This window comes from Pseudorca crassidens, chromosome 8, assembly GCF_039906515.1.
Source record: "Pseudorca crassidens isolate mPseCra1 chromosome 8, mPseCra1.hap1, whole genome shotgun sequence".
NCBI classification, from domain to species: domain Eukaryota; kingdom Metazoa; phylum Chordata; class Mammalia; order Artiodactyla; family Delphinidae; genus Pseudorca; species Pseudorca crassidens.
Window position 1 is genome coordinate 42012896 of NC_090303.1, and position 14200 is coordinate 42027095.

Sequence of the window (14200 nt, forward strand, 5' to 3'; positions counted from 1 at the left end):
TGGGTTGAAGGCCAACTGGTCAATGAGGAAGGGTAGGCTGCTTTTTCAAAGCAGCATGACTGACTATGGGAGAGGGCGGGATAGATTACACATAGCAAAGGCAGTAGGGCAATGCTGCATAACTGACCAAACAAGTTAACAAGGAAACAGAACATGCAGGACACCACGATTAAAAACTCACCACAGGTTCCTATTCCTGTGAAACATAATTCTCCACTAGTGGCTGGCTCTGACATGTATTTCTAAAAGAGTTAACGCCATATCCCAAACTCTAAGAATATGGGCTCTTTTCATTATCATTCACTTCTGGGGTTACTGATGCTTTGTCGAAATATTGAGATGTAATTTTATTAATTTCTATATATTCCTCATATCTTTAAAAATAGTGGAAAGTAATGATGTATAAATTCACCAACATTAAAATATATATTTCAAAAGCATTTTCCAACAATTCAGTAAATTCCAAATTGCTGAAGTCTAGCCACATCCCATATTATTTTCTGAAAATACACTAAATATAAGACAACTTATCCAAATCATCCTCTAAGATGTTGATGTTGTAATTAAATGAATAATTTTACAATCTCATGCTTTAGGTTGAAAAGGTTATGCTGTCATGTCTAGAGAATATTTACTGTGGTCTAAAATCCTGCCACAGTAAATGTTTCTAAGGTATATGGCACACCACCTTCATACCAGTGATTGTTTATCATAAAAGGCTCACTTCCCTCAAACACAATCAAGATATGGGATTTAGGTTATATCCATAACCTTAGTGTTGGCCAGCTGGCTTTAGTTTGGTGACAGCTCTAGAGGTTCAACCTATCTTTTTCATACCTGGGTAATAAAACAAGATTGAAGAGATGGCACTGGCTTCCCTTTGTGCCCACGAAAGCAGAAAGTGGTCATGAAATAATTAACTCAGTAACTGTTATAAAAATACTATGATAGAGAAAAGTTTGATTCCCTTCTTGGTTTACTGTGACACACCCTAAAAATAAAGTTCCCAAGGTAACTGCAAGATCTTATCACCTTTTAGAAACTTTTGGCGACATAACAACTGGTTAAAGGTTAATTACACAAACACAGATCATGTGGGTATTTGTTCTAAAGTACTTAGGAATCCAGGGCTTGATTCTTACTAGAATATCCCTGTGAGGTGTGGGAAAGTTCCACAACATAAGAGAAAAATCAGCTTCAAGTATCTCTGCAACAAAATCATTCCAAATGTCTCTAACCAACCATGAGAGCAGGAGATAACTTGAAATTCATTAAAGAAAATTAACTACATAAAATAAAGAAAATTTACTATTAAACAGGTGAATGTCCTCGAATCTTATTATAGAGACTCTGTCCCTATTACATGAGGCTGGATTTGTGGGGACTACTTCTATGCGCAGATATTACCTATGGGAAGAGAGCGTATGTTACTAGAGCTAGAATTGATCTATCACAGCATTCAACTACCTAGCCCATTGTGGAAACTCAATACTTGTTCAACAAAATAATAAATAATTTCATTAATAACACTACTTTCAGTAGATTCTAAGCCATATTAGACATAATCAATTCTGAATTCAGCAGATTCTGAAACTATTGCAAGACACTCTGTTATAGAGGCACATCATCTTCTATACTACCAAGTTCACTCAGTGGAATGAAAAGGATGTGACAGAAACAGAAACACCCAGGTCCTATCCCAGATCACCACTCAACCTGCATTAATGCAAGTGACTTCCTCACACCTTCTAAGGCATTTCTTCCTCTTGTGAAACGGGGATGGTGACTGCGATTTCCAGATATGACTGTGTGTCAGATGGGACTGAATTAGAGTCGGCTAACGTCAGCAGTGTCATTAGAAACCACAGTTAAGATGAAAAAAAAAAAAGAAGGAAAAAGAAATAAGGAAGTTAAGGCTCCAAGAGGTTAATGACTTGCTCAGGATCAAAGAGCAGAGAGTTGGAAAGCTCAGTTGGATACTATTCATGACAAAGAGATTATTGCATTTGTAGAGCAATTACATTACACATAAAATACTTTTTTTAGAAAAGAAACATTTTCAAGTAATGGCAGTGATGAATTACATTATCAGTGGGAAGTAGATAGGGGCCTCAAAGCACATCTAATCAAATACCCGACTTTTATAGATGAGAACCTGAGATTACACTAAACTCGGAAGAAAACTGAGGTCCACTTTCTCCATGAACAATACCACCTTACGTGTAAAATACTTTATAAATTATAAAGGGATTAAAGGGCTATAAAATGTAAGTAGTTGAGGGAGATAATTATTGTGCATTGGCTTTGAGAGATTCTGAGTGCTGTTTTTGGAACTGCATGGTTTAATATACCTGATCATCTATTTGTATAAGTTGTGGTTTTGGTTGCAGAGGAATGGAGAGAGAGACTAGTATCTGTTTTCAGCCTAGACCTGAAGGTTAGGACTTAAGCCTGGATAGGGGAACAGGTTAGCATCTAAGGTTGAAAAGGATATTTCCATGAAATTCACTGTGAGATACAGGGCAAGAGTACTGCCATTTTGGGTGCAGACGTCTAAGTGTGACACTGGGAATTGTACTTTGGGCATTAATACCATAATTTCAACTGTGCACACAGCTGGTATAATCCAAGACAGTCGAATCATACATTAGCAGTAATAAAACTAGAGGTGTATCCTAACTTAGAGAACCCAAAGAAGTTTATAATTTGCGTCATTTTCCAAACTATTTATAACCTTAGCATATTTAATCTCTATGCTGTTGCCAGATTAATATTGCTCAAACCGAACTTTGTGTAGCTGCATTTTTAAAATCCTCAGTGTCCCCTCTATATATATATGAAATAAACTTTTTTGGCCTCTGTCTGATGCTCTTCCCCAAAATACTGCCCAAGGAGAGGCAGTAAAGCAAAAGGCTTAGGTGGGAATCAGACATATGTAGGGTCTAATCCTGGCTTCATTATTTACTGGCTGTGCCACCTTGAGCAAGTTCTATAGACAGTCCAAGCCTCATGCTAACTGAAGCAATAAGTCCCTGAACAATGCTTGACCTAGAAATGTTATGCATGATGATGGGAATGCTGATGTATGTGGTGTGATGAGAATTACGATCCCCAGAAGAAAAAGGACAACATAAACGTGCTCTGTGCTTCTTGCCTTCTTTGCCTTTGCACGTGGGTTTTCAGTGGCAGGGAATACTTTTTTAGGTTTTTTAAAACCTTACAAAGTTTTAAAGACACAACTCAAATCCTGCCTACTAGAGTCTAGCACAAGACCTTGCAATAATACTTCTTTGTCATGATAATAATGATAAGTATTCCTGACATTAAAGAGGCCTCTTTTCCTGGATGAAAAGTCAGATATTGCCCATCCAACTAAGATGATACTTGACATTTGTACTTGTGCCTTTTCTTCTAATAATTCTGAGAAAATTAAAAAGTGTGAAATAGGGACTTCCCTGGTGGCGCAGTGGATAAGAATCCACCTGCCAATGCAGGGGACATGGGTTCCATCCCTGGTCGGGGAACAAAGATCCCACGTGCTGCAGGACAACTAAGCCCATGCGCCACAACTACTGAGCCTGCGCTCTAGAACCCGAGTGCCATAACTACTGAAGTCCATGCGCCTAGAGCCCGTGCTCCGCAACAAGAGAAGCCACCACAATGAGACGCCGACGCACTGCAACAAAGAGTAGCCCTGGCTGGCTGCAACTAGAGAAAGCCTGCGTGCAGCAACGAAGACCCAACACAGCCAAAAATAAATAAAATTAAATCTTAAAAAAAAAAAAAGTGTGAAATAGTATTATGTGTGTGGATGTAAGGGATATATTAATATTTGTTAAAATATTTTCCCAAAACTCTTCAGGCAGGCTGTTTAGACTAATCCTATGTCAATTTTAAATTCTAGAATCTTTGCTTCCTGGGGGAATCAATTTCCCCCTCAAGCAGTGTTTTCCCACACACACTTAGGGACAAAAATAATTAGAGGAAGCTCTGTTCAAGAAGGGGAAATATATTAAAAATTTCAATTTCTGTTCTATGGTAGGCAGAACTAAATCACTACTCCATTCTAAACCTGTCAAAGAAAATAAAAACTTTGAAGTCCTGCTTTATGTGTCATTTCAATACTTGCCAATTAGTCATATGATATAATTGCATCTCACATAAACATGACCTTTTCCTAAGTGTGTAGAAAAAGTGATTATCTTCCATGACACATACATCTGATTTGATCTGAAGACAATTTACTTTCCTCTAGACATCTCCATGTGTGTATAAAACTTACAGTGCCAAGGTCAATGATGAAGCAGTCACCCTTGTTGAAACTGTCCCAGCTTAGGGGAACTTCTGTGGCCCTGACCACTCTCCGACCTTTCACATGCAGGAGCCTCTGGGTGGTCAAGTCATTTGTGAGAACATGATTGAATCCAGACGCCACACCTCCAGCCTGATCAGTGGAAGGAAGATAGAAAACAAACAAACAAAAAAGGATGAGGCTTCGAACTAGACACAGCAGCTTAGAAAACCTCAGGTATTGGTGCCAAGCTGCCTGTCAAGCCAAGATAAAATACTCACTTAAGTGCATGTGAAAAATTAAATATGCGGAAGAGAATTTCCTGGCGAATCAACAGGTTTTGTTTTGTTTTGTTTTAGGCTCTTTGTCCTTCCTGTTTTAACCATTCAATTTAATACTGCAAATATTTACTGAAAACCTTCCATGTATAAAACCTGCTACATAAACAGAAAAGAGCTGTAGCTCTTGTCCTCTGGGAACTAATGGTTCTCAAACCATTGAGTGAGAAGGTAGACAAGGATTTCAGAAAAAAAGGTGACAGGAGGTTAACAGAGAGTCAGAGGCCAGAAGTACAGACGAGGAGAGCCTAGAGAATCAGGCAGCCCCAAACTCCCACGGTCACAGCCTCAGGTCAGAGAAGGGAGCTGAGTGCTGGCCAGGTATGGGCTGCTTCTAATTTTGGTCCTTGTTTTTTTTACATTAAAAAATCACCTGTTTTATTTATTTAGGTAAAAAGAGTTTACAAAATATGCCAGGCCTAAGTATTTATACTCTAAATCTGGTTGCACATCCCCAACCAAAACAAAATGAAAATCAAAGTACAACCACACTGAATTAAGAAATGCTGAAGAAAAACAGATTAACTGAATCAAGCACATCTTCTTGCACCATTTGAAATCAGCTTTTCCCTTTTTCATTCTTTTCCCGAATTAAATGTTAAGGACAATAATCTTTATTTACTTCCATAATTAACTATGAGGTAACGTGCAGAATAAAGGTGCAGTGTAAATAAAACTGTTATTTATTGATCAAAAGCCTCCCTGATAATATGGTAAGAAAATTAGCAGTATAAGAAGCCTATAAAATAATCCAACTTTCAAATTTATTACATCAACATTATACAGTAAATCCAAAGAAAGAAGTGAAGCTTCTGGGCTTCCCTAGTGGCACAGTGGTTGAGAGTCCGCCTGCCAATGCAGGGGACCCGGGTTCGTGCCCCGGTCCGGGAGGATCCCACATGTCGCGGAGTGGCTGGGCCCATGAGCCATGACCGTTGAGCCTGCGCGCCCGGAGCCTGTGCTCCACAACGGGAGAGGCCACAACACTGAGAGGCCCGCGTACAGAAAAAAAAAGAAGTGAAGCTTCATATGTAATCAACAGCGCATTCTTTAAATTTCCATTGACTTTAGACTTCTCCCCTTCTCCAAAAGGCCCTCATGAATAAAAAGGTTTTGTTAGTATATGCTAAATGTTGACTTCCAGACAATTACAACCACAAGCTTTTACAAATATATAATAATTTCCCACTTCATAATTTTAAAAAGATTGCCATATTTCTTGACTGCACAAAGTATTATACAATAAAAATAAATTCAAGTTTTTCACCTACATATTACTACGCTTGGCCACCTTAATTTTTTAAATAAGACGTACAGTGTAATCTGATAAAAAAATAGCATAAGAACACTGTGTTCTGTAAAAAAGTTATAAAATATAGAGTTGACTTAGACTGAGAATACATATATAACATTTAGGATAATTTCATATGGTGAACTATCAGAGTATGTATAGTCTGTGAACATTTAATGGTATTTTAAAAATTAATTTTGACTCTAATATTTGATGCCAAAAATGCACAAAAGAAAAACTTTTGTTTCATACATGTCTGTATCAGACAGTAATTCTTCTGTGAATACTGTTTGAATGACCCCTGGAAACTCCCAGCCTCTTTCTACCTATTCTACAGAATGAAAGCAAGGTGGATGATCCTCTAAATCAAGGGCACCATAAATACAGTTTTACTGGCTGACAGGTGTCTGATTGTTGCTATTTACAATCATGATTGGGGCTGGGTCTTGTTCAGCTTGGGAAAGGTGCTTAGCCAGACATTTAATATAAGGAAGTAGTAGTAAGTAATTATTTATTTGTTATTTTATTTTATTTTATTTTTTTATTTATTTTTGGCTGTGTTGGGTCTTCGTTGCTGCACGCAGTCTTTCTCTAGTTGCGGTGAGCGGAGGCTACTCTTCATTGCGGTGCACGGACTTCTCATCGCAGTGGCTTCTCTTGTTGTGGAGCACGGGCTCTAGGCACATGGGCTTCAGTAGTTGTGGCTCACGGGGTTGGTAGTTGTGGCTCGCAGGCTCTAGAGCTCAGGCTCAGTAGTTTTGCCGCACGGGCTTAGTTGCTCCGTGGCATGTGGGATCTTCCCGGACCAGGGCTTGAACTCCTGTCCCCTGCATTGGCAGGCGGATTCCTAACCACTGCACCACCAGGCAAGCCCAGTAGTAAGTAATTAGTCCTCTGTAACCCCTCCCCAACTCCCTATAAAACCTCACAGAGGAAAAAAAAACTCAAGTCGATTAAATGACATGGGAAGATGATATTAATGTTTCCTAGCTGCATCTTTATCTTATATATAGCAACTAAATGTGGTTGTTGCTGACTTGGGAATGGTAGACTTGGCCAAGTTTTATGCATTTCAAATAGACACAATATCCTTTCCATAGAGTATTCTTAAATTAAAAAAATCATCTGGGCATTTGAACGATTTACTTATGTTGAGAGCATCATAGCATCATAGCTTAGGCACTGAAGTCAGACAATCACCCAGTCACACAGCAGCTGTGAGAGCTTGGCAAGTTATAGTCTCTCTAAGCTTCCATTTACTTATCTTAATAGGATGATAATGATAGAAACTGCACCACAGAGCTGTTTTTCAGATTAAACGCGATAATACATGTGAAGTGCTTATTATATTCCTAGAAGCATGAAATTAAGTATAACATAATAATCTTTGCTGTTCTGGGTAGTAAATGAGCTCTGCTTCCACGTTTCCTATCACGTATTGTTGCAACTACACACGTTGTCATCTGCTCAATGTCACTAGTGATAAGACAGTAAAATGACTTTTTTTGCTGATAAATTTGACCTCCATTTGCAAACATCCTCCTTCTAAAAAATGCTGATTTGCGGTGGTTTTAATGTTGATAATTAGAAGATAATTATCCAATAATTGTAAACTTACTTTTATCATGTCCACTTTTAAGTATGTAACCAGAAGTTTGATTTCAGAAGCCCCACTAATAGGCACAAGGATTAATAATAGCATAAAACCTGGGCTTCCCTGGTGGCGCAGTGGTTGAGAGTCCGCCTGCCGATGCAGGGGACACGGGTTCGTGCCCCGGTCTGGGAAGATCCCACATGCCGCGGAGCGGCTAGGCCCGTGAGCCGTGGCCGCTGAGCCTGCGCGTCCGGAGCCTGTGCTCCGCAACGGGAGAGGCCACAACAGTGAGAGGCCCACGTACCGCAAAAAAAAAAAAAAATAATAATAATAATAGCATAAAACCCGAATGATGGCATATGTACTATAACATACGTATTTTTATTATTTAATTTAATCCTTAATCCTTACAACACCTACACAAGAAAGCTGTTGTTACACCCATTGCACACTTGAGGAAACTGAACCCAGAAAGCTTATGTAGTTGCCCTGAGGCAAACAAGCCACTTGTGGCAGAAATGGGTTCATATCCAGGATGATGGCACAGTACATGCTTCTAGTAACTACAAGCCCCAGCTTATTCAAAATCTTGGGTTCACTGACATACGAGATGTTTCAGGATCATTTCACATAAAAGTAACTCATGAATTAAATAAAATAAGAGGTAATAGTTTCATATTTAATAGTTTCTAGCCTAGAGTAAAAAAATGATTTCAAGAGAGAGAAGAGAACTTTTGTTTTGTCCTGATCCCAATGGCATCACAAAATATTCAACTAAGGCTCTGATCAGGAAAAAGAAGAAATAAACTGGGGCAACATAGTAGGCAAATTTAGTATATATTCAGAACTCTAGTTTAGTTCTGAGGTTTTAGGTCTTCACTGGGCTAATATGGCAGATGGGTGGGGTGGTACGGTCTGCAGAACACCTGTTGGAGATGTTTGATTTTGAGAAAGATTGTTTCTGGTGTGTTTGTCTAGAGAAGGTGTTCCTCACACTTTAACCGAACATTCTTGGAAGCAGGGGGGATAGTGAAGGATGGCCAGTCTGCAAGCGTCACTGAGAGAATTCCAGGAAAAGCTATCCTTTGCTGAAGGTCGCCTTAAAGCCACAGACTATTTAATTAGTTGGGATTTTGTTTGTTTGCCTGTTTGTTTGTTTCAGAAGTAAAGCCATTTGATGATTATTGTTTCAGGCCAAAACACATAAATTCTATGTGTGTGTATGGGGGGGGGGTGCCTATGCCAGTGTATGCGTAGGAGTTTGTGAGGCTCAACCACACATATGTTCAACTCAGTGGTTTCATTTGTATCATTTCCAAGGTCATACTACACTATTTGGGAAATGTGTGTATAGTTCTTTGTATTAACTGAAGTTATAATTGTTATAAATACTGTATTAATATATTCCAGAACAACTGAAATTCCCAAGTTGTGGATTATTTGCAGCAAATTAAGTGATTCTTTCGAATAGCAAAAATGAAAACTATTAATGCCCAAGTTGCCCATATTTACTTAGCATCATTAAAAATTAACCGATCAAATGAAATTAAGTCAGAATATTTCACACATTATACCATATATTCCACAACCATTTATCAAGCACCTATTATGGGTCTCAAGAGTACTGGGGATATATCAGTGAACAAAATAGATTGAAACAAAAACAAAGCAAAACAAAAAACCCTGCCCTCAATGAACTTACATTCTATGAAGATATGAGGCGTGGATGGATAGGAAAAGAAGAGGGGGTCATAAAACAGTTTGAGAGAGGTGCTCACCTTGTATTTCAGACCTCCTTTGAAGTAGCCAACAAAATCCATAGACTCATAGCCTTGAAGTTCTCTATTCTGCACGGGCTTGCCACCCAAATAGTCATCCATCTGAACGGTAAAGATGGCAGCTGCTGCGCTTTCATCCTGAGTACACTCCTTTCCTGAAACGGCCAATGACAGCACCTCATTTATCAAGCAAGAAACAGGATTAAGGCAGAACTTCTGATAAGAAAACACTCAGAAATTTTCTTTGAATTATATGCCAATACAATAAATTTATGCATAAATTGTTCATCTTCAACAGAACAATCAACAGAAATGGTATAATATAAAACGCTATTTTAATAACTAAAAGAATTGTTTTGTTCTCACTTTCCAATTCTTTTTTTTTTTAATTTTAAAAGAAACGCCGCTGTCAGACTATGTTCAGGAAGATATAATAATATATTCCAGTAGGATTCACATTCATTTGGTATAGTCAATGATAAGGCTATGAAAACATTTTTCAATTGTTTTAGCCTTTCTCAGAATTAATCTGCAGGCTTCCAAAATGTCAATATGTTAATATTTGTAAGGAATACGAACATCATGGGCCAGAGCTAAACAACACTTTGAGAATGGGAAAATGGAATTAACTTGACTTTACCACTGTTTTTGAGTACACTTGTCCCCACTTCACTATCTTATTGGCATAAGATAATATTCTCGGAAGGAAAAGGGAGGGTAAAGGAACCAGAATGCTAACATCTTTTGAATGTTAACGTATGCAGTATTACCCCAGGAATTTAACACACAACACACAGTTAATTTTCATAATTCTAATGCAGATCCCATCCAGGCAACCTCACTGAGGTCCAAACACCAATCCTTAAACCCAGTGTCTTCGATGTACACAAAGATCAGAGCCAGGACTGCCCTGATGGGACCTCAAAATTTATAAAAGTCATTTAAAAACTTCCACTACTTAAGCTGTGTGAAAATCATTAATGATTCTAGAAATAATAATAATAGCTAACATTTATACCTTTATAGCACCCTTGCTATGGGCCAGGCACTACGCTAGTGTTTTACACTGATAATCTGATTTAATCTTCAAGTGACCCAATGTAGCAGAAACCATTTTCTACCCTGTTACAGCAGAGGACATGGAGGCTTAGAGAGACCAAGTAATTTCCCTGAGGTCATAAAGTTGACCTTTGATAGAACATGACCCAGAGGCAGGTGTCTGTAACTCTGAAGCACAGTCTCTTAGAAATTACAATACTAGTAGATATTTTTTATACTCAGACTCTCATTACCAGTAAAATTTTGAGGTGACTGGGGAATGTTATTTTCCTCCATGGATAACTGACGCATAAATGTTCAGAAGCTGTAACAATACTATAGTTCAACTGGAACCCCAATTAAGAGTATTCATGAAAGTTGGAGAAAGGAAGTCAGTCAGGTATATTAAAGAAAGAATTGGGGGCTTCCCTGGTGGCTCAGTGGTTGGGAGTCCGCCTGTCGATGCAGGGGGCGCAGGTTCGTGCCCCGGTCCGGGAGGATCCCGCGTGCCGCGGAGCGGCTGGGACCGTGAGCCATGGCCGCTGAGCCTGCGCGTCCGGAGCCTGTGCTCCGCGGCGGGAGAGGCCACAGCAGTGAGAGGCCCGCGTACCACAAAAAAAAAAAAAAAAAAGAACGAACTGGATTTATTTACAACTCCTCTCACTCTCAAAGGGGACCTGTGTAGTAAGTATCTTCTCAGAAAAAAATTTAGTAGCTAGAAGAGTATTTGACATGACACCAATTTTGTGAACTTGTTGTGGTCAAAGAAAATTACTTACCACATAAAAAACACATGCAATTTTGCAGTCTGAAAGGGCCTAGTGTCATTCTTCTGTCCACTTTCCCATCCATAAATTAGATTACTAATAAGGGCATAGATGTAGATTTGTACAGAGAGACTTTAAGAAGGAAACTTAAATCAAGGTTAATATGAAAGGTGTTGAGGATGATGTATTTGATATAAATATTCTTACTTGAGTACAAGTTGAAACCGTAATCTCTTTAGGTAGATGAAAATGGGCAGGCATGTGACTAATGAATGAACTAGAAGTAAGTTAGTTAAATTATGCTATCATTTGTTGATGCTTATGCACTGTGCAAGGCCAGGGAATGTCAGTATGAATAAATCAGAGTCTTCTAAAGAGGTTGAAAGGTCTTAATGAAGTCAATACTAGCCTTTGAAAATGAAAACTAAAATCAAATTCAGTTATATTATGATGAAATTCTAATAAGTGTTCAAAAACTTACAAATGTTCTGAATGAGTATGCTTATGACTTCATTTATTTTCCCTATGCTAATTTTCCCAATGCCTTCCATGTTATGTTGTTTTGTGTTATGTTATTTTATACTATGTTATATTATATTTGTAAATATGCTGTAAACGTCCTAAAATTGTTTTGGGGATGTGATTTTATATATAAAGCATAAATAAAAAGAGAGGTTTAATGACTAAGTTAACTGAACAACCATTCATGATAAAAAAAAAACCTCTCGCCATGTTAGGAACACAGGGGAAAATCCTCAACTTGATAAACAGCATCTTCAAAACACATACAGCTAACATAAATTCTTAATGATCAAAGACTGAATCCTTTCTCCCAAAGATGGGGAACAAGGCAAGTACTCCTACTCAACATAACACAGGAAGTTTTAACGACTGAAAAAGGTAGGAAAAAGAAATAAAAAACATACAGATTGGAAAGGACGAAAAAAAATGTGTCTATTTAGAGATGACAGGATGGCCTACATAGAAAATTCTATGGAATCTACCAAAATAAACCTCTTCAGAAAAAGTGCATTCAGCAAGACAGCATGAAGAAGATTAATCAATAATAAAAAGCAGTCTCATTTTTATATAGAAGCAATGAACATGCAAAAGTTGAAATTAAAAGCACAATACCATTTACAGTCACTTCAACGAAACTGAAATACTCAGATACATATTTAACAAAACAGGTACATGATCTACATGCTAAAAACTAAAAAATGGTAATAAAAAATCAGACCTTAATATAAAGACAGTATTCATGGAATGTGAGACTTGTAATGTAATAAATATGTCAATTTTCCCCGAAATGATCTATAGGCTTAATTCTATTCCTATCAAAATCATATTGAGGTTTATTACAGATTATATGAGTCAGTTTGTTATAAAATTAATGTGGAAAGGCACAGGCCCTAGAATAGCTAAAACAACCTTGACAAAGAAAAATAAGGTAAGAATACTAATTCTATCTGATATTAAGGTTTACTATACAGCCACAGTAATTAAATAAGACAGTGTGGTATTGGTGGAAGACACCAATTGGTATAGACACACAGATCAATAGACCAAGTTTCCTTCAATGTAAAATTTTGTAAAACTTTAGTATGTACAGTTTAGTATACTACAGTATATTAAAGTATAAGTATATAAGTACAGTACAGCACAAAATGCCACAACCAGGATATTGACATTGATACAATCCACTTATCTTTTTTATATTTTCCCAATTTTACTTGAACTCATCTGTGTGTATTTGTACATTTAGTTATATACAATTTTATCACCTATGTAAATTTATATATCCACCATCATAGTCAAGATACTGCATAGTTCCATCACCAAAAAATCCCTTATGTTGCCTTTTTATAACTACACCCACCTCCCACCTGAATCCTCCCTCCCCTACGTCATCTCTAACCTCTGGTGACAATAAATCTAAAATATAGTCATTTCCAAAATGTTATATAAATGGAATCATATAGCATGAGACCTTCTGGCATTTTTTTTTCACACGGCATAATTCCCTAAGGGATTCATCTGAGTTGTGTTTATCAATAGTTTGTTCCCTTTTGTTGCTGAGTAGTCTTCCTTGGTATAGATGTGCCACTTGTTTAACCAGTCACCTGTTGACAGATATCTGGGCTGATTCAAGTTTTTGTCTATTCAAATAAAGCTGTTATGACATGCATGTACATGTTGCTGCATGAATATAAAACTTCATTTCTCTGGATTAAATGTCCATGAATGCGACTGCTGGATCACATGGTAGTGGCATGTACAGTTTTTTTTTTTTTTTTTTTTTTTGCGGTACGGAGGCCTCTCACTGCTGTGGCCTCTCCCGTTGTGGAGCACAGGCTCCGGACGCACAGGCCCAGCAGCCATGGCCCACAGGCCCAGCCGCTCCGCAGCACGTGGGATCCTCCCAGACCGGGGCACGAACCCGTGTCCCCTGCATCGGCAGGCAGACTCTCAACCACTGCGCCACCAGGGAAGCCCGCATGTACAGTTTTGTAAGAAACTTCCAGACTCTTTTCCATAATGGTTGTACGTTTTATATTCTCCTCTACCTCAAGCAATGTATAAAACTCCAGTTTCTCAGCATCCTCTCCAGCCCTTGTATATTATAAGCTCCTTGTATTGTACATTGTATATTGTAACCCAACTTTTTGGATCCCCATGCCTTACAAAGAGCCCAGCACAGATAGATGTATCTAAACTGCTAGGTACAAAGCTGAAATGTTTTTTCAGGAAGGACCGATGCAACAACTTCTAAGTTACATGCAACAAATTCCTACTTTGTAAAGGAAACAAAAAATAAATTTAAAAAATGAAATAATCTGAGATATGCAAAGGTACTATGGAAAGACACTGAGGGAGAGACCAGGAAAGATGACTCTTCCTCTGTTTTCCCGTTCTGTGTCCCACTTCTTCCTGTTTCCCCTTTCTTCCTCTTACTTGGCGGGTTTCTTCATTTCTACACCAGCCACCTTTTTTTTATCCCAGGCTGATTTTAACTCTACTCTCTTTCATCTTCCTTCCAACTGACTTCCTTTAGTCAGACTTTCTCTTTCCTTGAACCTTCAGCTCTCCCACTTGGAACTTT

At 38.1% G+C, this 14200-nt stretch overlaps 1 protein-coding gene across 2 annotated transcripts in view; it reads right to left on the reverse strand.

Annotated features, from left to right (window-relative positions):
• Positions 1-14200, reverse strand: part of SCIN (scinderin) — an 81084-nt gene that overhangs the window by 64315 nt on the left and 2569 nt on the right. For both annotated transcript variants that reach the window (XM_067746262.1, XM_067746261.1), the window contains exons 2-3: positions 9293-9447; positions 4283-4444 (exon numbers count right to left, since the gene is read on the reverse strand). In XM_067746262.1, coding sequence (XP_067602363.1) covers positions 4283-4444; positions 9293-9447 — 317 coding nt within the window. The remainder of the gene's footprint in view (positions 1-4282; positions 4445-9292; positions 9448-14200) is intronic.